This window comes from Rhea americana, unplaced genomic scaffold (genome assembly GCF_003343005.1).
Source record: "Rhea americana isolate MKP2758 unplaced genomic scaffold, rheAme1 scaffold_94, whole genome shotgun sequence".
Taxonomy (NCBI): domain Eukaryota; kingdom Metazoa; phylum Chordata; class Aves; order Rheiformes; family Rheidae; genus Rhea; species Rhea americana.
The window spans coordinates 3,335,212-3,358,567 of NW_028187133.1; the positions used below are offsets into that span (position 1 = coordinate 3,335,212).

Consider the following 23,356-nt stretch of genomic DNA (forward strand, 5'->3'; position numbering starts at 1 on the left):
TGTCAGTCTGGGATAAAGATTGTTACCTCTTCCTCCTGTGGGTCTTCTGCTTTACTTCTTTTCCTGTGCCTGTTTCCACTCACGTTATGTTTCTGCTTTAGGAAGCTTTTACTCCTCTTATTTAAACTGCTGTCAGTTGATCTGGAATTTCATTTATAAAATGCATTAGTCTAATGCTACTGGTACTTGGCAGAACTAGACTGGGTATTACAGCAGGTAGTTTATAGTGACATGGTTTTTGGAAAGTATTTTTGTAATTCACACATTGTGGGGTTTTTTTTKKGGGGGGGGGAGGGGTTAAATAAGCTACAATTTGTCACAAATAGGGACCTACCCATGATATATATTGATTTCCTCCTCTACAGTATCAGGTCTTAATGAGAGGAGCATTAATTATGTAGTTCAGATATTTGGTGGAGAAATAACTCTGTTCACAGTGAACTTCTTGCCTTTTGTGGAGATTAAATTAATTACTGTAACATTCTGTTTTTTTTAAATTTATTACTCCAATATAATTCCTCTTTTGCCACAGGATTTCCTCTTCTCCTTGCTGTGCAGATACGTTATTTCAGTTAACCGTGTTTAAAAGGTTGAGTAGGAAGAATGAGAACAGGAAAGCTTTCTCTGACTTTCTGATGCAAGAGGCTAATTAGAAGCTTGCAGCATCTTGTTGCACAGTTGAATAAGTTTTGTTTTAGTTTTTTTTTTAATCTAACAGTTCGTAAGTGAATGTCTTAAATCTGTGCTTCTCTGCAGAAGTCTAACATTATCCTAATCTTTTTATATACATATATAGTATTACCTCTGATGTTACACAGTGCAATGGTCAAAGARGAGATCCTTTGTTCTTTAATGTGCTACATCTTGTTCTTTAGAAGCATGCAAATGGTTATAATCTTTAGATTGAGTTTTTAGTAACCCTGCTTCCTGGTTTGTGGTATATGCTGCACAGGACATCCTTTAGTCATGCTGTATCACATGCAAAAGAACAAAATCTGCAGCCTTGATGTATGCAAAGGGGAGGGGGAACAGGCAGGAACACTTAGCCAGGGCTGGTTTCGTTAGCTGAGAGCCACGATATCCCCTTAATTTTCTTTGTCTACAATGCTTTTTAATAGGGCATGGAAGTTTTTCACTTTTTTACTTACTAATGTTTTATATCATGTTGACGGTTGTGTTCTTTTGTTTTTAGAACATAATTTCTGTAGGTCAATTTTATAGAGAGCTAGAGAATATAAATACTTTATTGAATTAGCTACTTTAAATGTGTTTGATCAAAAAATTAAGCTTTTTGAGAAAAACATTTGATTCTTGATTTTGCTATTTGTAGATCTTTCTTTTTTAATTCTTTCTATGACAGAAAATATCTGTCATAATATTGCGAGTGTGGACGTGCTCTGCCTGGTGCCAGTAAGGGATTTGGGTGCTTGCTGAAGAGACACGGAGAAGCTGGCTTGTACTGTGTTTCCAGAGTTGTTTTCCGTCTACACTTGACTCCCCCAAGGACTAGACCCTCCTTTGGGAGCTATTAAACCTGTCATTAAAGGTATGTTATGGACTGTGACTCGGTTTCACCACAGCAATGGTGAGAAGATAACTGCGTTAGAAACCTCTGAGCATTATGTTTTGCGTGTATCAGAAGTACATGTACGTGCAAAAAAAATCGGCTTTTTTCGTGTTACTGCTGAAGGCTTGCAATAGAGACTCTTTAATAAGCAATCAGATTATTGAGACTTTATTATTCTCTAAAACATCAGTTTTGTGATATGTGGCGTTTTAATGATACGCTGGATGACCAAAAAATGAGGAAAGACTTTCTTTCCTTTTTTTTTTCTGTAGCAGAGCGTAATAGCTAATGAAATCCTTTTTTGAGGCTATTGAGAAAGTTTACCTAGATTTTATTTTCTAGTGGTTATGTAAATATGTGAGACATGCTATATGAAAAGATTTGYATCAAGTGTTGTGTTGACTTTTGGTAATAATAAACAAAAGCTGTGTGATCTTGTTTGGTGCTCAGTAAAAATTTTCAATCTTTCTTAAATCTCCAGATCAAACRGAAAGTACATGTAAAGAGACCCCTAATGATCTGACATTAAGGTGACTCAAACTATTATTCTGTATACTTCCAGCAATATTTGCACTGTGAAAACATTAGTAGCTAGAGTTATAYAAAAGAAACATTAATAAGATTTTTTTTTTCTTCTGGAATCAGCAGTGATCCRTGAATCATTTAAGGTCAGGTTTTTCAGTCTTGGGTAGAAGTCTTAAGAGTGTGGCAAAAGATGAATGCAGAGAACAGTCTCTGCAGTATCTTTTGTAGGAGGGTGAAAAAGGTAAAGAGTATACCAGTGTGCATGCTCTTCTCTCAAAAATAGCTTATTTTCAGGTAATTCCTCTTAAATTATTTTTCTCTGCTATATAATCTTGGCCYCCTCTGCACCATATTTCTGGATTTACCAAAATGTAAGACTGTTTACTTTGATTTTTATATACAGAACATGTTGCTAAAACAAATACCTCACGGCAAATATTGAGTATTTTAAAAGCGTTTGTCTAAAGTGCTGGAGCCAGGGTTTTGCAGTCAAATACAACATGTGTTTTGTTCCAAGTGTATTTAGCATAATGATTTTAATTGAATGTGTGCTAGGTGTCAAAAGGCAAGTATTTGGACAGAGATCCTGTGCTGGACACGTGTATTGCCTTAACTTAATTTCTTCTTGCTTTTTAGAATTGCTGCTGAAGAGTTGCTTGACTGATACTTCAGCTTTAAGTAGTGTGTTATGCAGAAAGAATACATGTAATTATGGTCAAATAAAACTGCATGAACTCTAGAGCTCAATGTCATTTTAAACATGCGTACCGTTTTCCAGAAGACGCTTGTCTTTCTCGTTGTTGCTGGGCAAGTTCAGTACAACTATTTGGCCTAATATGTGAAGAGTGGTTTGGCTCCTCCCCAGTTGAGGGTAATTCAAGGTCTGGTGTACAGTTGGACTTAGAGATTTGACATTAAAGAATTTTCAGAAGCCTTAAGTTTTGTCTCTAGGCAGCTGTGCAAAATAATCCTGCAAAATGAAATACTACCATTCTAGGTAGTGTTCTGCCAAAAAGCTATTGTATAACGTCTCTTTCCTAGAAGATACAGCAGTTGAGTAAAAAYCACCTGGAAGCGTTATGAAGTTGCAGTATAGTGCAGGTCAGTGGTTCAAAGGAAGGAAGACGAGAAATAAAATATTGTTTTAATAGTTATTCTAACTAGTATTCCTATAAAGAATAGTTATTCTTTGTATTGGCTCAAGAGTAAATTTACGATACTCACTTTTTTTTTTGTAAGTGATTAATCTTCTGAATGCATTTAACTTTGAAGATAGTTCTRGGCTTATTTTTGTGTGTGTGGATTTACAGCTTTCATTTAGCAATTTTTCTGGCAAAGCTGTTGTTCCTTCTGGTGAGGTGCTTTCAGCATTTTTGCAAGCTGCTGGGCAAGCATGTGCTGACCGGAGAGATCGGTTGGGCAAAAGATGGTGCACTCTCCTCTTTGGAGAGAGATGCCACAAGGCAACGGAGGCRGCCTTTTACCCTCACCAGTGTCGCAGTGCGTGGCAGGTGGAGAAAGAGATGAGTGAGAAGTGAGAGCAAAATGATTTTTTTTCAGGGTCAGAATGCCCACTGGACACCCAGGTCCAAAGCGATTGCCTGCCTTAAAATGGTAGGGTGTGCTTTTCTGGCAGACACTTAGCAGCGCTTCTTGTCAGCCTTCTTCATCTGTAATTTGACCTGAACTGTATTTTGCTGCTTGCTAGGCAGACTAGTTAAAATTAAGGAGAAAAGTGAACTGTAAAGGAGTTCAGGAAAACGATGAATTATAAATGTTGGGTGAAACCCCATATGTTTGGCTCTCAGGCTCCTGAAGTTCTCCCAGGCATGTTGATACTTACAGCTTGGCTGCAATTCTCCAACCTTTATTGTGGCTGAAAAGCAAGYATGTGAGAAGTCTGTGAATGGAGACCTGCAGTTAATGTAAAAATGTGTGAACTTCTCTCTTTCTAGCTGTAGGCTAAATCTTTTGAAGAGCTTAAATTAAATTCTTTAAGGATGCCTATTCAGTCAGCCCCTCTGTTGGCAAGATATTCTGTGGGTTACTTGGAATTGTTGGCTGAAGATTTTTTTTTTTTCCTTTTTTCATTAAAATTAATAACAGCTCTTCTATGTGTTAAGACAACTTTCAAGAATTAGTCARTGTTTCCTGAGGCAAGAGTAGTAGTTGTTTCTAGAGCTGAATGTATAAGTGGAATGCATTCACTAGTGCATTCAAATAATGAAATATTTTGATTTCCTTGTTTTTACCTCCTTGGCTAAGTGTTTCTTTATGCTTTTGGCATATTTTTCTTTTATGAAACTTAAACTGTGTGTGGTATAGTTTGAGAAATACAGTGTTTGCGCTACTAGCGTATTGTAGTTATATTTGGAGGGTTTTTTAAGGTAGTAGGCTAATCTCAGTAATATAACACATTTATGCCACACTGGACAAATGTTCATCTGTAGAGTCAATGGATGCAGTTGAAATTCTTTTGCTCTTCCTTCTGCTGCAGATCCATGAAGGTGTTGTAAGGGCAGCGTGGAGGGAGGCTTGGAGTACAGTAGATTTGATACCCAGTCGCTTATCTTTCTTCTGCAACTTGGAGAACTGTGTGCTTAACATACCTTGGCTAGATTAGAGTGGGATCAAGTGAGGATGTGTTAGCTGCAGTTTTGCCAGAGGAGGAGGAGGTGCTGCTTGTAGCAGGGTAGCCTGGGTGTGGGAAAGAGGTGCCTTTTTATTGCCACACCTGAGTCAAGTGTTGCTTGAGAGTGACTGGTAYTAGATAATAACTAAATCATGCTTGAGTGCATGCTGATTGACTGTTGTGTCTAGTTATCTCAAATCRCTTATTAATAAACCACATGAAATGCTGTCTTTCACAGAAACTGGAATAACATCATTACTCTTCATTAGGGGATTAAGACTTGATTTAAAAAAAAACAAACATTCTAAGCATGTATAATTGCTTAGTGAGTCCCTCAAGTATTTCTGTCTAATCAAATTCTGTAGCATTACAAACATTCCTGGATTTAGATTTAATCGCAAATCCCRGAGGACGATTGTATCCATTGTCACCGTAGCTAGCAGTAACTCTTCCTTGAACGCTGGCTTGATCAAAGAATGAGCAGCGCACAGTTCTGTCTACAGCTTGTTGGAAAATGCTGCATAAGTCTCCTGTGTTTTAGAAAACAATGCACATCTGATTTCTGTACAAAAAGAGTTGTTAAGAGTTAATGCATTGTAACTTTAAAATCATCATCTTGCATAAATCTAAACTCCTGACACCAAAATAGTAGATATCAATAATTAGGTGTGGATGTTTTTTATGTAGCCAGGTCTAGACCATGTCACAAAACGAAACTGAATAGTGTGATGTAAAGACTCTGCTTTGGAATTTATAACTACAACCTGATGCTTGCATTACACTAGTTGCGAAAGCCTCAGAGGCAGGAGTCCATGATTTGAAAGCCTCCAACCACAGGAACTGTGCATCTCAGTTGGTTCAGCTTGGAGTTTACAAAGCCATTACCTCTGCGTGGCATTTCTGTRCATGATTTCGGCTTTTACTTGGCATGCAAAACATCATACTTTGAAGCTGATTTGTCTTTCAGAGCTCCTAAAACAGCATAACATGCCTACTGCCAAATAGGTTTTCGGGTAGTAATTTCAGGTTTCTAATCGAGATCAGAAAGTTTGAAATGAGGATGTTCCAGGTTTGGCTATTTTCAGGTGATGTCTGTTAGGGAAACATTTTTCTTCAGCTCGGTAATATGTTATTGGCATCACTTTCATTAATTGCTGCTGAACTGCATTCTCCACTGGTGTTGGACAAGGGGAAGGTAGCAGTAGCAGCTTGGGGAAGGGACACACAATAAACCAGAGGTTATGAGGGCGAGATGAGGTGGGGTAGGGAGCAGGAAGGTGGGAAAAGGCCATGGAAGTAAAACTGAGTCAAGAATGAATTGGAAACCCCTGTGCTATATCAAGAGCTGGAGAGCATTAACAGCAGGARTGCCACTGTTTCCTACAGCCATGGACTTCTGTGGTGTAAATGATGATCTGTCATATCTGTCTTAATAGCTTCTTCAAGTGATTGATATAATTTTTTGTTTGATGTTTGATCTTGATATGATGTCTTGTTTGTAGATTTTTTTTTTTTTTGAGCTGAGATACTTTAACTCCAGACATATCAGAGAGAAACTTGTGATTAATAGTCTGCATGGGGTTTCAATTATTTTTGTGTATGAAAAATAAACTAACATAGAAGCAAATAAAAATTCAGGAGTCTTTCTGTGGAATATCCGTAGTCAGAAATGGAGGGAAAAATTTTCAAAGCTGTCTTCAATAAATTTCAACTATTTATTTGAAATGAAATAAGCATTAGCARTAGCACCAAATTATGCTATGTTCTGCTGTAGTTACTATATTCAGTTAGTAACTGCTTTTAAGCTCCTATAGAGATGAAAAAGTTCGGCCTGACATCTGGCATCCCTTTCTACTTAATGCTTAAGATTGTGTGAGTGTGTGCGTGAACAAAATACTCTCTCTTTAACTGTTTGTTTTGTTTTTTATTTACAAAAGGTGGAATATATGTTAGTGAAATTTGACCATGAGAATAAGAAGGTACGCTTGGTGCTAAGTGGTGAAGAAGTTCTTCAAACACTGCAAGACAAGGGGGAAAAGGTAAACCCCAAGTGAGTAGCTCTTTCCCTTTTTTTTTTCCTGTTATGACAATGTATGGAATTTTGTAGAACTAACTTTGCTTTCAGAGCTTTTAATCTGTGCTCAGTAAAGTTGTAGGCCAGATAGCAATATTTTCAGAAAAATTAGGGCACAGGGAAGTGAAAGGTTATAAGCACACCTGCAGGTGGTCCAGGTGGTCCGCATACCTTTTGTGTTGCGCCTTGGGAAAAAAAAATAAGGATGTAATGATGAACTTGCAGAAGCTTAGATGTTCATGTTTTTTTCCCTCTGTTTTGATGTTTGTGTCATCACAAGCAGTGGTAGTGTCCATCTAACTGGGGCTGAAGTAGCTCAGCTGGGAGAACATTAKACTGAAGATCTAAAGGTCCCTGGTTCAAGCCCAGGCTTCWGCAAGGGGGGAGGGGTCCTTGTTGCTGCAACCTTGTGCAACATGCTCTAGGTGACCCTACTTGAGCAGGGGGATTGGACTAGATGATCTCCAGAGGTCCCTTCCAACCTTACTGATTCTATGGTTTTAYGATTCTAATCGTGAGATGTGARCCTGTTGTGGCCATCTTTTGAACCTTCACCCTCATTTTCTCCAGAGCAAGAAAATGGAAATTAAGATTAGAGAGATGATTTCTTTTGCATTTTCTGTGCTCTTGCTACTGTCTTCTGGAGAACAAAAAAGATGGTCAAATAGGCTTTTTTAGCTGTCGGCAGACAAAACTTAGTGCAGGAGATCCCTCCACACTTATTCTTTATGTCTGACATAGGGCATCTCAAACAAAATGGTTCTAGAAAATAATTAGATTGTATCACTAGTTCCAGATAACAGTGTATTGACTTTTAATTTATGGCAGCAGATCTATTTTTTCCAAGGCAAAGGAACAAGACCAGAGGTAGTGGAGTGTTTTGGTTGGAAAGAGCCAAAAGCAGATCACAGATTACAAGAAGTTAGAGAAACTTTTTCCTAGTGACGATAGGCCTTTGTGCCCTGGGCCTGTCATCTTCTTTCTATGTATCCTAACCCTCTGCCCTCCTGTAAGGCTTTCTTGCTTTTCTCACTGAATGTCAGAAAGGGAGAGTACTGAAGGATTGGAGAAAGGATTGCCTTGCTCTTAGACTTCGTGCTTGAAATTACTGCTGGTAGAAAGAGGACTGGTAGTGGAAAATTCTGCTGTGCCTTTGGGTAGAACATGCTCCATTGGGATGAGGTGGCTTGTCAAGGGGATGGGAAAGTTTTACTTTCCTTGGGTAAACACATRCACTCACATTTCATTTTGTTTGTTAAATTTATAAATTTATTTGAAGTATGACCAAGTTTTCACAGGAAGGTAGAAAGAAAATTAAAGTGTAGTTTTTATCTTGCCGTGTACTGTGGAAACAGCTAAAAAGTGACAGCTAAAACCCCCCAGAACAAAGCTTGAGTCAGATAGTAAAGATTACAATTTGACAAGGCCAAATTCTGKTTTTTTTGCCCTATACAACAGCACTTCAAGTGCAGAACTGTGCCTTAGTTTCTTTTAGCTGTTTCCCATTGGGCTTCCATTAGAAGGTCTAATTCTGCAAAATAATCATTAACAATAACTAATATAATATATAATTGATATAACTGTATAACATTAATTATATTAACATTATAATGTTAATTATATTAACATTTTATCGTTAATATTAATAGATGTAATAAATAGCATGTTGCGTAGTTTTCTGAGATTCATGCTAATAAATCATCTCTTTTGATGTTGTATAAATACTTAAACTATTCTTTTATTTAAGTCACCCAACACTCTGGCGACCAGAATATGGAAGCTATATGATTGAAGGGACACCTGGACAGCCGTATGGGGGAACCATGTCTGAATTTAATACCGTGCAGGACAACATGAGGAAAAGAAGGCAAGAAGCTGCTTCTGTACTTAAAGAAAATGAGGCTGTTTGCACTGTGACATCATTTCCAAGGTTAGATTGTTGTTTGCTTGAGATACGTAAAGCTCTGTAGTGGTGAATATTTACACTTCTCTTCTTAATACTGTATAGTTATACTGTACAGTGAAACTGAGCAAAATACAATTCAGTTAATTTAACTTAAATTTCTTGTTTTCTAAATATTTTTGTCCTGATGAGAGAGAAACGGATTGGTATCTTTCACTTCTGTAGGTTACTTTTAATCTATTATGGTTTTGTATTAAATGTCTTAAATATCGAAAATAAAATATCGTAGAGTAGACCATAATCATGAATTGACATGGCAAGTCATATATAAAAAGTCTTTATCTATTTTCTAGGTTTTGATTTTTATAAATAGCAGCTTTGTAAAATGTGACTAACCTGATCTAATTTTTAACACTAGTTATTCCCTAAAGTTCACACATACTTCTCTTGGTGACTCTGAGCACGCAGTAGAAAGGGACTGTGATTATCTTTACAAAATGAAAACCTCCCACCTCTGTAATCCTGTATTTATTGAATCTAGAAAGGGGCGCCTTTGCTAAGCTTGTAGCATCCTGACAAAAGATCATTTTCCTCTTGTTGTTGTTGTAAAAAGACTCTTGAAGAAATGATGAAATTGAGCATATATTTCATTGCCTGGGAGAAACTATACCCTGTGGCCTTCCTTTCAAACATAATTCTAAGCAGGAATTTAGTATGTTCATTGTTACTAACTTGACCAGTCAAATGAATGAGGATAGTTATGCTTAAAATAATAAGAAACTGTTCCACAGTGGAAACAGAAGCTGTTTCAGTTCAGTTGGTGTCGTTGGCTGGTTTCTGGTATAGTACAGAATGCAACGGCTCTAAATTCTTGCTCACAGCAAATATGATACAAAATGTGAAATGAATTTTAAGAGTGAAATTCATGCTCTTGAACCAAAATGCCTGAGTTATGCCCTGTGAATACTTCTTTAAGAACACTGACAGTGTGTTCTTTCCTCATGTGAACTGTACCAGTTCTCTATCCTAATAAGAGCTTACATAAAGCAATATAATAAGCTCTAAATATATTACAAAACTGTGTTGTTTTTTTTTGCTCCGCAACTTTACAAAATGGTTGTATGTTAATAAATTTTGTATACATAATTTCAGACTCAGACTTGTACTTAATGAATAAGGAGGAGGGTTGTTACCATGTTACAGATACAGGTAAATGCCTTTTACATGGTTGTAGAAGGCGATGCATGGGACTTGGTACAGTGAAAGTTGATAAATAATAAAATGTACAAGCTTTTTTATGACTTAAGAATCAKCCTAAGTATGGCTTCTTCCTCCCTAGGCAGGAATGAGAAATTAAATAGCCTTTTACCATTCATCTTGACTTTCAAGTTTCTGTTGGTTTGACTGAAACCTTGCTAAATTACATTTTGGAGGATTTTTTTTAGTTGTTAAGTCATCTCTATAGTGACCTATAGATTAAAAAAAAAATACATCCATTTAAAAGAGCAACAACAACAAAAACTTGATAGAGCGCTGATGAAGAGTGGGCTTATTCGAATTAAAATAACTAAATTTAATGTAAAATAAATGACCTCCAGAATGCCTGAATATTAAAAATACAGTAAGCACTGATGTGCTTGTTTTTTTTTTTTGCTGGCTGAAGTGCCAAACGCGTAGGATTTACCTAAGATGTCATGGCAAATCATTATCCTACTTGGAAGTTAAATGGGTATCTCTAATTCTTAAAGTTGTGAATCCTTGTCACAGAACCAGCAAACAATGTTTTCTTAAAAACTGCAGTAGTGAACTTTGCATAGTTAAACAGCATATTTGTGGCTTATTATGTAAGCAATAAAGCTAGTGGGACAACATTTCTAACTAAGAAGACAACATTGCTATTTAAGTCAGAAAGAGGAAATTAATAGTGAAATATGTTTAGTATTTTCAGAAATGAGATTGTGTGTCCTGGTGTCTCAAGTGACTTGTTTGTATCTATTAGCTAACTTTAAAAAAAAGAAAAAAATATTGTGGCCTCTCTAGAGAGTGCAGTCTTTGTCCTATATACTGTGTAGGATGGAGAAATTTGTCTTTTGCAACTTTATTTCCATTTTCTCTAATACTCCTTTGTCTCAGTTGGGCTGCAAACCTACTTAATGTGGTTTCCAGTGACTTGAACTTGCAACAGAGCTTCCAAAGGGAAGAGTTTTATTTTGGTTTACTTGCACACCTCTCTGCATTTTGTGTCCACTAGTTGAAACTTTCCTGTAAGTGGGACAAATTTAATAAGTGAGGAAAAGTTTGTTTGTTTGTTTGTTTTTTCCAAAGTTACAAAATCGCAAACTATCGTGACACTTGGACATGTGTAACACTTGAAGTGACTTAATTCTTGTGGAGCAGATTAGATATGTCTTTTTAACAGAGGTAGATTGCTAGGAGTGGAACTAGTGAATTACTTCAGGAATCGATGTTAACCAGTACACTCTAGAGAAACAATTTAAGGCACAGAATGGTGCTGCATGTCAGTATTAACACAAGTGCTAGTGTACTAATGTGTGTGTGCATCCTGTGCACAATACTCAAGTTCCCTGCTTCAGGCTCTTAAAAGGTCAATGTTTAGCATCCACTGGTGGATGGATTTTTTTAAAACAAACAAACAAACAAAACGGCCAAAAAGCTCTCTTCTAACCACCATAGTTATTAGCAAGCACTGACTGTTCAATGGCAACTGTCTTAAGGCTGCTTTCTGGCAATTCCAGATACTTAAATAAGTGTGTTGAAAAGCACCTCGGAGATAATCAGTAAATTATCAGTAAACAAGCCTTTAAAAAAACTTTTTATCCTTTTATCTACTAGAATTCTAATCAGATTTATCTGTTAGCTTTAAAATCACAATCTGTTGGCTTTRTGACTTGGACTCACATAATTGTGTGATACAGGTTAGGGTGTCCTGGATTTACAGTGCCAGAATGTGAGCCAACACCAGTAGAAGGAGGAGCTTCAAAGTCCTTATTTTTTCCAGATGAAGCCATCAATAAACATCCTAGATTTAGGTAAGAGTATTTGGGGAGTGGGAAGGAGAAACTGAATATTTTTATTTGTATAAATATCTAGGGAGTGGCAGATATGCATATAATAAGAGATTAATAAGAGATTTACATGGCTATTTGCTGTACATATCCTGAGGACATGGAGAGGTCTGTGATGACATGTCAAAGTGACTTAATGTTACTTAAACTTAACAGTTTACTTAATGTAGGAGACCATGCCATTATGAGGCTAGTGCTATTGGTTTTGCTATTGCAAAATTGATTTCAGTTTGAAACCCCATAGTTAAGCACTTTTACCAGAGCTAAAACAGCTTTCATTTAGGGATGTCACAATAGATTTTATCCTGGAAATAGCACAGTATTAAGCTTATTGTAGTTACCCTGGAATGGGGCATGATATCACACTACATGTGTAGTTCTTGAAGATTTTTCGGTTATAAAATAAGATTTAAGAGAGCCAAAAATTATTCTATTTTGAAAACTAAGCATGCTTTTTCACTTGCAGCTTTCTCCGAGTCTACAGCCTTTTAGTTCTAGGAGTTCTACCAGCATAGTACAGTGAAGTCACTCAAAATAGGACTGACTTTACTGAACAAAAATTCAATGTTGTATTTGTTATAGTCTATTGTAAACTAAGGAGTGAAGGGTCCTGAAGGAAAATGTTGAAAATTAATGAGATGAGTTGACATCCTGAAATCCTGAAAATTACTGAGAAACTAAATGTGAAAATATGTTTCAGCAAACTCTTTTTGTTTTAGTACACTGACTAGAAATATTCGGCACCGAAGAGGAGAGAAGGTTGTGATAAATGTACCAAGTAAGTTGTTTTTTTTTTTCCTTTTTTCAAAATAATTGTTCAATCTGATACCCTGGTTACTGAATACTTGTGTTTTCCACACAGTATTTAAAGACAAGAACACGCCATCACCATTTATAGAAACCTTTCCTAATGATGATGGAGAAGCAGCAAGAGCAGCTAAACCCGACTACATATATATGGATGCTATGGGTTTTGGAATGGGAAACTGCTGTCTTCAGGTAAAAATGCATCTGCTTTCAAGGTGTAACAGAATGTTGTCTGCCTTAAACTGTGCCCTTTTAAGACTTGCCTTTTCTCTAATCTCTCTAGCTTAATTTAGTTGATGATGAATTTTCAAAGCAGAGAAAAGGAGAAAAAACAGCCAACTTTATCTTGCATATGATAATGTATTCTTAAAATCCCAGTTTGTTTGCACTCTTTCTCTTCTACTAGCTTTGTAATATGCTTTCATGCCTTGCCAAAAGAGTTTACTTGATCACTGAACTGGTCAAGTCCCATTCATTTGGCCAAGCACCCTCYCCTTGCACTCCAATGTCTTTCAAGAGTGAAAGATCAGGACAGAAGATCACTGYTATCTTGCTTCAGTCTGTAACTGAAGGGCATTGTGGAAATGGGAGCTGAACTGTCTCATAAGAGTCTGGTGGTTTTGTTTGGAGTGGGGTGAGTGTGTGTGTGCGTGTGTTTGTGTTTAACCCTTTCCTATGCTTCAAAGCAAGTAATAGCAAGTCATCTTAAATTGGAMCATCTTAAATTGTGTGTCATTTTTTTTWAAAAAAACTATTTTTTCCTTCAATGTAATTTTATATTCTTTACAAACAGCAGTAACTCCTGTGTAAAATTCCTTATCCTTTGATATTATTAACAAGCTATTCAGAGGCTTTCTTCKTAGTACTTGCCCCATGAACCTACCACATCCACGTGGGTAGCTGTTCTCTGTTAGTGTGAGCAGGGAGGCATTTTGAGGATGTTGTTTTTGTCCTTTTAATGCATGCTCTCCTCATATGGTTCTTGTTTCTTTGCCTGAGTTACTAGTATCCTGCAGTATCCTRATTTTAAATCTAAGTTTTGTGTTTTGGGAGTGCTTTAATTCTTCTAAAATCTTTGTTTTAAAGGCTTCTTTGTTATAGCAATCTGATGCTAGGGGCTGATGGCTTAGGTAGTAGCAATGTATTTGGATTGCTGATAACATCTGTCTGTTGCCACTGCTCTCTTGGAAGCAGAACTAAGAAGAGGCTAGTGTGTTAAGTCTCTAGTGAATTAAAAGCAATTCTCCAAGCTCTTCTTGTTTCACAACATTGGTAAAAATAATCCCCATTTGAAACACTTCCCTTTGAGATTAAGAAACTAAAAAAGCTGAATAAACAAAATGTTCTTGAGCAACTACAGGAGATTTCTCTTCACKAAAGGCAAACTAGGGAGAATCTGATAAGGCAGCAGGGTGTATACAGTACTGCATGTTTTTATGCAATATTTATTTTGATAGGTCCTATTTCTCACCATCGCTTTTTCTTATTAAGACCAACAAAAGAAATACAGCCTTACCTTTCAGTTCTCATATGAACWTGCCTAAAATTATATAAAATTCCTATATAGGGAATACCATGTAAATATTTGCCATCCTCATAATCAGTGGTCAGATTCAGCAATCTTATTATTGTCAAAGAGAAAATGAAAATAAAGCTAGTAGATGCTGTAAGCCACTGCTTATGTGGTTATGTGCAATGGTTAATCCTTGATAACTGAAGAAGAAAACATGTATACTCTGCCGATTTCCCATAAAGCTGCTTCCTCCCCCCCCATGCCCCAAGATTATAACTTAATGAAATATATTTTTGAGATATTTTCAAGGTCCAAAATAATGACTCCTCAGTTTATTTGGGATTGTCTGCAATTATAGTGTAGTTCTTGCCAGAGCAGCAGATAGGATGGAAGACTCTGTCTCTGCAGTTAGCTAGGCAGACCTAGGGTACTCCTAGGGTAGGCAGAAGGGGTACTCCTGCCCTTTCCAAGGCTCTGTGTCTGTATGTCTACTGAGCATCGTGCTSCTGCGTGCTGCTTTCTGCAGTCCTTGTGGGGCTTGTAGCACTCTTCTGGGGAAGACTGCCATACCTTTTTCACTAACAGGATGTTTGGCTTAAAAGGTGACTGAGTCAAATCCCAGATTTAATACGATTTGGGATAAACATAAAGGGGAAGGAGAGGAGCATATACCTATGTCAGAAGAAGGGTGTGGTATTGTACCCCCACCCTGAGACAGTCTCCTTAGTTCTGGAAATCCAAAATTAAACTTCTCTGCAAGGGAGTTATAGTTGGGGTATTTTTAAAGTAGATGTTTTCCGATAGCCAAGTGAAGGATAGACAAAGAAGAAATATTTTTCTTGCCTCTCACACTTTTTCTTATTTTTGATGTTTTGAGGAATGTTGGCTAGAGATTGGAAAAAGGAAAGAAAGAAGTGTGTCTCACTAAGCTCAGGAGGTTTAGTTTAGGTTTAGTTTTGTTGGAGGATGAGAAGGGCTTCAGTGCTAGGTAAAGGTTTGAGAAGAACCTATATATTTCACAGTGTATTAATAGTAATTTCTTAGCATTATACTTCACTTCCATCTTTGTGTCCTGACCCCTAATACAGGCAAAACTGGATTTTTATTATTTTTAATGAAGTTAGAGTAGACACAAAGCTATTTATTTTTCTCAGTTTTGCAGGATCAAACAAAGACATCTTGAAATTATGGCAATTTTGTAAAACAGGATTAACTGTCACGTAAAACAAACATTGCATCTACAATAGCTTCTGACTTGTTTTAAGGGATTTGGTTCCTGGCRTTCTTCCTGAAGTTGCATTAACAAGCCATGTATGTATTGTAGATGTTAACTCTTTTCTTTCATTCTGGCAAATGTTTGTATATTTAACGTCACAGCCGAAGTACTGTGGTCTGAAATGTTTTAATGAACACAGAAACGATGGGGAAGGAGGCTTATGATGTAAATGCTGCTGATAGATGGAGCAAAAGTTTGTCCAAGAATCATAAAAAGATATTTACAATWTTTGATATTAGGATCTTTCTATGGTATTATTGATTCTAGTAGAAGCTCAAATTCCAGCAAGACTGAGCTTGCGCTATGACTATAAAAACTACTGTAGCAATTGTACTTCTTTCAACAGGTAACGTTCCAGGCCTGCAGCATTTCTGAAGCAAGATACCTCTACGATCAGCTAGCCACAATCTGTCCAATTGTGGTAAGTAATGCAGTTCTGTCACAGGGACTATTTAATGTGCAAAAGCTACTAAATGTAAAAAATAAGATCTGTATGAGGAAAAGCCTAGATGCTAGTGAGAAATATAGTATTTCAGGAAAAGTATCAGTGTCCCTTACTGCACTGTCACGTGACACTTAGTAAAACTTACTATTCCAAAGAGGTTTCATGCACCTGAACTGTCACCAAGTAATGTTCTATGGGAATCATTCTAGGGAATGTGCATAAAATCTTCCAAAAACATACATGATACCACCAAGAAAAAGGTGCCTGTTTCTCATCCTCTTTCCTGCTTCCCACATGCACAAGACTTCTGTCAAACACCTCTACAAATGCATTCATTCCTTGAAGAATTTTTATATTTTCAACTCCAGTTTGATATTGTGGAAATTTTCAACTTAGGTGGCTTACATCTGTCCTTTTTGAGAGCATCTAGAAACAGATATTATACAGTAAAGTATTAGTCCATTTTACATGTTGAGCTTTAGCTTTGAGTGAGATTTGTTCCAGCTCTGTTAATAAGGTGCCTGGCCAATACACTAAACCAATAAAAATGGTGGCCAAGTAAACTTTTTTGAGTTTGGAGCTGTGCAAGCAGAATACTTACTGCTTCATCATGAAATTATTTCTGTGTTTATCAACACTTTGTTCCTAAAATGCTGACCTGTAGGCATAATAAATTAGGAGAATGTCAGATGCCACTTAAATAACACTATCCATTGTACGTACCTACTTCTGGAGATAGCTTTTTGAGAGATTTGTGAAGTTACAGACTTTGTCTGTATGCTAAACTGAAGTATGCATTCTTCAGTTAATTTTGGACCAACAAGTTTCCATTTCTTGTGAGATTAAGATACTACTTGTGGTTTCTTGRTTTGTCCTTTGTTTTCATATCAGGTTCTGTTTTGTTTTAGATGGCGTTGAGTGCTGCATCTCCATTTTACAGAGGCTATGTGTCTGATATAGATTGTCGCTGGGGTGTAATCTCTGCATCTGTAGATGATCGAACACGAGAAGAGAGAGGGCTAGAGGTAAGTAATGTTATGCAGTAGGCTTCTATTTTGTTGAGACGGAAAACCTAAACTTTCTTTAGTGTTAAATTCTGTATGTAGTCACCAGAATCCCTAAAGAGGGAATTTGCATTCTTTGTGGTAAATGCCTCAYAGGAGAGAAGGTGTAAACATTCTCCTTGGTTGTACAACTTAACAGTAGCAAATACATGTTTTAGTTCAATATGGAATTCCAATAAAACTTTGCCTTGTCTCTTCCATAACTTGCTGAAAAAGCCTATCTGTGATGAAATTCTGTGCATTCTGTGTTTTGAGCCCAAAAGGCAAAAGTTGCTTTGTATTAAATGGCAGGTAACGCTGAGTAAAGTTCTAGCATAAACTGTAACTACATGAAAGGAGCCAGTAATAAGAAGTTGAAATTAAGAAATATCTCTAAGCAGGAATTGACATCCAAGGCATCTACATTATTAAATAAAATTATTTTTAAAACCCCTACTTGAAGTAATTCTTGAAATACTCAGTTTAAGAGCATCTCTAATAATGTGTGCATAATTGAACTGTATTGGTATTCATATGTGTATTGGTATGTGTTGTAGGTATAAGAGTATTTTCCAGATACTTAGGTTTATTTTGAGATGTTGTGATGCATCAGGAAAATGTTTCCATTTTTGGAGAAGTAGTCCRTGCTTCAAAATATATTGGCTATATTTGACATTCAAATATGTTTCTATGAGCAAAATAGTCAATTTCAGGATGACTTTCCATCAAGCTTAYTTAAGACTCGTGCTAGTATGATCTTTCTTGCACATGTATGTGTCTGTACATCTGGACTTACTTTGATTTTTTTCGAAGATTCAGTATCACTTGAAAAACTTTGAAGCTGTAGTTAAACAGGGTAATWATTCTCAGATAAGTGTCGTTAGTGAGCGAAAGTTGGGTAACATTGTTAACAAGCTGTTAAAATATTGTATTCTTAAATTATATAGCCACTGAAGAACAACCATTATAGAATCAGTAAATCCAGATATGATTCCATAGACAGTTATCTATCTGAATGTGGTGAGAAATACAATGACATTGATTTGACAATAGACAAAGATATCTACGAGCACCTGATAAAGGAAGGTAAGTGTTTGCCTTGTTATGAGCAGGTTTAGAATACYGCTTGCAGCGTGTGGGAATATTTTGGTTTAAGTTTTAGTTTTTGTTTGTTTCAGTCATTGTGCATCCCTGAGAGTGACTTCTACTCAGGAGTCACGCAGAAGTTCACACAGAAGATTATCTGTGTAATCTGGACCTGAGAGTAAAAATAGTGATTTATAATGGAGACTGTACCCCTRCTTCCACCTTGAAGCTCAGTGTTTGATGAATTAATGTTTTATCTTTGTGGAGAGASCAGAGCTGTCTTAGGAACCATGACACACAGGTGCACAAGAAATCAGGAGGAATGGCAATTAGACCAGTGTTCAGCTGCTGCTTCCAAACAAGAACACGTTCTCTTTTCTCTTTAATCGTTTCCTTCCCTCTTAAAGTCATCATTGAAACATTAACCGAATGTGGCGGGTTGAGGTAGCCTTGCACAATTGGATGTTTTCTGTCTTGGTTCTTGTAACACATATCATTTCCTAAAGCCAGCTATGTGATTGCTGACCAGTTTCTCTGAATTTTCATCCTGTAGGTATTGATCACCTTTTGGCACAGCATATTGCACACCTGTTTATTCGAGACCCATTGACTTTGTTTGAGGAGAAAATACATCTAGATGATGCGAATGAATCTGATCATTTTGAGGTTATGTTTGGTTAAGAGGAATTTAATACATACGTACTTAAAATTGCTTATTCTTCATAGTACTACTATATTGGAGGATCGYGTATTATCTAATAACATTGTTCTCTTCTTGTATTTTTCACTTACTCTAATTAGTTCTTTAGAGTGTGATTTTTTTTTCAGTTATAAGCATGTTTATTTCTGTATATTCCTAAACTGTTTTATACTTTATTTTGGAGACAGTAGGGGCTTATACTTTAAACCCAGTAAAGTAGAGCCCAAACTATAGCTATGTAGATGATTGTTATCGAAATTTGGCTTACTAAAAGCTGTTTTGCATGATGTGTTTATATAAAAGTGCATCTCTCATACAGATTTATGAAAGAGTAACTATGATGATAAGTRTTTCTAGTTTTGGATGCATCCACACTTTATTAGAAGGTCAGTTAATCTCTGCCTCCAAGTATCTTGTATGTAATCCTCAAACCATATCATATAAGTAAGTATGATATATTTGTCATACRCTAGGATGGGTGGCTACATCATGGCTTTTAGGAAGTCATGGCACTTTGGAAGTACTTCTCTGTAATTTGTTGGGCTGCTCTTGGGGAAACTAGTAAGACTGTAGTCATCTGTTTGTTTTTCCTTGCTTGTGTTATAGRATGATGCATATTTTGACTGTGACAGATTATTTCATGTGCTTTGCAGAACATTCAGTCTACAAACTGGCAGACAATGAGATTTAAACCACCTCCTCCAAATTCAGATATTGGATGGCGAGTAGAATTCAGGCCTATGGAGGTAAGGAAGGAGTCAATATGCACAAAAGCACATTTACTTAAAAGTGAAAAAACACCAGGCATTCTGCCATCCAGTATCAAACTCATATTACTTATACTGTGTTTTCTCCCCTCTGAACTGCTAGATGTAAGTGGAGTGGACAGCAGTGTTTAATCAAACATGGACTGGGAATGTAACTGACTGCTGAATCTACTGTAGCATAGTAAAAGCACGCTAATGGAATTGAGGTGATGAGGAGAGGAATCAGGCTTATATTAAAGCAATTGCAAACAAAGTGCGTTTAGTTCCTGGGAAYCTTACTTCTTCAGGACTTTTGTTGGTACTGAACAATTCCTTTGTTTTGTTTTTCACAAGTGCTTATGTTTTAGAGTTGTCTATTTGTGAGCTAAATTCAATCCTTTTAAAGTGGAAATTTAAGAGCTATTATGCTCAGAAAGCCTGAAAGTGCAGGTTATTAGGTAGCCTTTAAAACTTATGTTTTGGCATTGGATTAAAGGGTTGAGGCTGTTGAAGCGTGTGCGCTGAAGTGTGCATTTGAAGTCAGTGTTCATGATTCCAGCACGCACATCACTGTCTCTGCTAGTAGAACATTTGTGAATACRTTATTACAAGTATCTGCATGAACATTTGAGTCTGTTTCAAGCTCTTCCAGATCTATTGGCATATTCCAACTGAAGTAATTTTATCTCTTAATCTTTTCATGTCTAGGTCCAGTTAACAGACTTTGAAAACTCTGCTTATGTTGTGTTTGTGGTGTTGCTCACCAGAGTGATTCTCTCATATAAACTGGATTTCCTCATTCCTTTGTCCAAGGTAGGTGTGAAAGATCTCATTTGTTRGAGCTAAATGCAAAGTAGATGTATCAAGTTTCATTTTTACCCTCTGCATGCTAGGAATTAATATCTGTWTACTTAACAGAATACTAATTTCTGTTTTTGAGTCAGTTTTCTTCTGGRCTTTACAATCAATTCTAACTCTGATACTAAACAAATGTTTAACTACTATTTAATGGAATTAAGCTTATTGATAAATGGTTAGCTATTTCTTGTTTACCTTTCATGTCTCCATTAAAAATGTCCAATAGACCCTTATTCAGAAACTGTTTATAGGCCTTGTTAAAAATCTAGTGAAAGCAAGAATGTCTTAGTTTGATTTTTTTTTTTTCCCTCCTAAAAGCAGTGGAATTTGGATTTCAGTGATGGCAATATGAATGTGGCTACCTATTATATTTGTTMCTATTAGGCACTCCATTTTAGCTTTTGTATCAAAAGTAACATAAATTACAAAATTAACTTTTTTCTAGGATGCCAAACTTCAGTCTTCCAGGCACATTTGGTTTCTTTCAAAGAGTCACATCTTCAGCAACTAATACAARTTAATGCCTTCTTTTCCTTTCTCCACTTACTCCTATTAATTAATATATTTAAATATATAGATTTGGCATTRTATTGAATCCATTCTCTCAGAGCAAGGGTTTTGTTATGACATGTATAATCTGTATTTATGACATCCAGTAGAAAAGATCTGTCCTACAACAATAATCAGTGTGTATTCTGACAATGGTAAATAAAATATAGTAATTTACAGTAATWTGTATTGTTCAGCACCAGTGACAAGGTACTTTAACTCTCCATGTAAGTTTATTTTGCTGTCTTACATTWGTGAAAGAATAGAAGTTAAACTTTAGGCAACTATTCTTGTGCAAGTTCTGTGTGTGCGGGAAGAAATAAATACACTTACAGCTTTGGAGTAATCATATTACAGTTACCAAATGAAAAAGTTCTGTAGAGACTTCATTCATTCTCCTTTTTTATATATGCATTAAGCCATCATCTTCTCTTCAGTTGCAAAGTCTTTTTATGGTTCTTTTGCTACATTTCAGTGTGCAGCAGCCATTCAGTATTTCACTTTTAGCTTGTTCAACGTGTGGCTTCAAGCCTATTTAGTGAAAACYGACTGAAATACTTCTCTGAGGCCTTGACTGCTGATCTTTGTTGTGAGGAATTTCTGTGTGTTTAACAATGTCCAGCTACTTCCAAAATGTTRATAAATCTCATTATCACAAAACTCTTGAAACTGGCATGTTTCCACCAYGGGAAACAGATGGGGAAAGTAACCTATGGCAGTCAAGATAAAAACTTACTTGGGCATTTATTTTAATATGGCTGTGGCCTGTATTTCATGTTCTTGTTTTCTGTTTTGCTTTTATTTGAGGAAAGGAGGAGTTCAGCATACTTAGTGTTACAGGATATTTGGGTGGAAACACAGCTGCTGTTGACACTGTCACAACTGTGACTAGCATTTAAACAGACCAGCGGTGCAAAATGATTTTTCTCATTAATCCTGTGAGCACAGTTGTTGGACTGTTTTGGATGAAATGTCCTTGCACATCTTCCAGAGACCTGACACCTGACACCAAAAAAAATTTAATTAAATTGATACTCCTACACTGTACCAATAGTATCCTGCTGCTTTTCTTAGTGTTTTTAATTGAAATGGAAAAAAAAATACTGAAGTTGCTATTAANGAGAAAAAAAGAAAAAAGAAAAAGGAAGAAAAGACTGAAATAATACTAAACCTAAAAGGAGGAATTCTCTTCCTGATGTCACAGAGTTCAGACTTTATGAAAATGAGCATAAAATACAGCAATTTAATATTAATCAATATTTTACTTATGCAGTGCATGTGGAGTTTTCCATAAATAAAATGCAAATTTTTAGCTAAGCAAATACTAGTTAAGACTAAAAAAAGATTGAGTGTAGAGGGAACTTGAACAGAATAAAAAAAAAAAAATCAAGTATTTGAGCCTGCAAAGTAATTTGGCACACAATGCAGCACAGAGTTGCACAACCATCAGTAAACCTGCCTCTGTTGCTTAAAAGGATAAGGATTTATAGGGCTAATCTCAGAATAATCTCTGCTGTCTAATCARCTATGGTTGTACTACAGCTAGAATGTTTTTAATCTTTCAAAACAACCTGTTGTATAAATATATTTCATAATGAGTGAGAATGGACTTTTGAAAATGAAGCTTTGAAAGTTAAAAATTAAATGAAGATTTTGCATTGCACTTAAAAGGCCAACCAAAGAATTCAGCAGATCTTGGCCTTTCTTCTTAAGGCAATAGTAAAGCTAGATGTCTGAAAAATAAATGATGGACAAAATCTTCTATCCAGAAGCTTAGTAACACTGCTGTGTAGTTTTTGAGAATATTGAAGTTTAGAACTTTTTTACTAGCAATTTCATTTTATTTAACTACCTGATAGGTGTTTGGATTTGGGATAGATAATGATTCCAATTATTAGTTCAAATATGTTATCTGGAATATTATTTCTGAAAGTTTTTTAAATGTGATGGTAACTCTTCTAAAGACTTAAATGTTTTTGTTAATGAAAACAACAGACTATAGTTAAAGAAATGCTAGTTCTCTTGTTCTGTACTCATTTAAATTGAATGTAGATGTCCATAGGGAAATTTGCCAGATGGAATGCAACCTGTTAATCAGAGCTGTTCTTCTGTTTCTATTCAAAATTAAAGATTAGCATTGCCTGTTCTAACATAGCAGCCTACTAGTAATACTGTTACCTTTWCTGCTAGTGACCTAATTTTATGGAAAGTCATTACTTTTCACGGGTCTTGTACAAAACCACAAAATAAAATATCCCCAGAGCTTGGTGTTGTGTTGTGGAATAGTAAGAAACATAGTAGATGTCCCAGCTAATGAGACCAGAATGTGAGGGTTTGGAGATCCTAATGTCTTGCAAAATYTTCCTTTATTAGGTGGACGAAAACATGAAGGTGGCCCAGAAAAGAGATGCTGTCCGGCAGGGGATGTTTTACTTCAGGAAGGATATTTGTAAAGGTATTGTAACAAGCAATCTGACACACTGTTGTCACCGTTTTGTGCACCTTTTGCCTTCTAACTGCTTTTTCCTTTTCCTTTGTCACTCACT

General features: G+C 36.2%; 1 protein-coding gene and 1 non-coding gene across 3 annotated transcripts in view; both read left to right on the plus strand.

Moving 5' to 3' along the window:
- The window catches only part of GCLC (glutamate-cysteine ligase catalytic subunit), a 35,687-nt gene that overhangs the window by 6,540 nt on the left and 5,791 nt on the right, over positions 1-23,356 (plus strand). The window contains exons 1-13 of one of the 2 annotated variants that reach the window (XM_085324904.1): positions 1,348-1,546; positions 6,662-6,774; positions 8,546-8,728; positions 11,638-11,751; positions 12,507-12,565; positions 12,650-12,786; positions 15,730-15,804; positions 16,737-16,853; positions 17,819-17,957; positions 18,511-18,623; positions 19,311-19,403; positions 20,112-20,216; positions 23,184-23,265. In XM_085324904.1, the coding sequence (XP_085181030.1) occupies positions 6,671-6,774; positions 8,546-8,728; positions 11,638-11,751; positions 12,507-12,565; positions 12,650-12,786; positions 15,730-15,804; positions 16,737-16,853; positions 17,819-17,957; positions 18,511-18,623; positions 19,311-19,403; positions 20,112-20,216; positions 23,184-23,265 (1,321 nt within the window). In that variant the 5' untranslated portion in view covers positions 1,348-1,546; positions 6,662-6,670. Of the gene's footprint in view, positions 1-1,347; positions 1,547-6,661; positions 6,775-8,545; positions 8,729-11,637; positions 11,752-12,506; positions 12,566-12,649; positions 12,787-15,729; positions 15,805-16,736; positions 16,854-17,818; positions 17,958-18,510; positions 18,624-19,310; positions 19,404-20,111; positions 20,217-23,183; positions 23,266-23,356 lie in introns of those variants that run through there. The other variant, XM_085324903.1, reaches the window with a different exon arrangement.
- On the plus strand, positions 7,104-7,176 carry TRNAF-GAA (transfer RNA phenylalanine (anticodon GAA)). The gene has a single exon. It is a non-coding gene; the product is annotated as a tRNA-Phe (tRNA).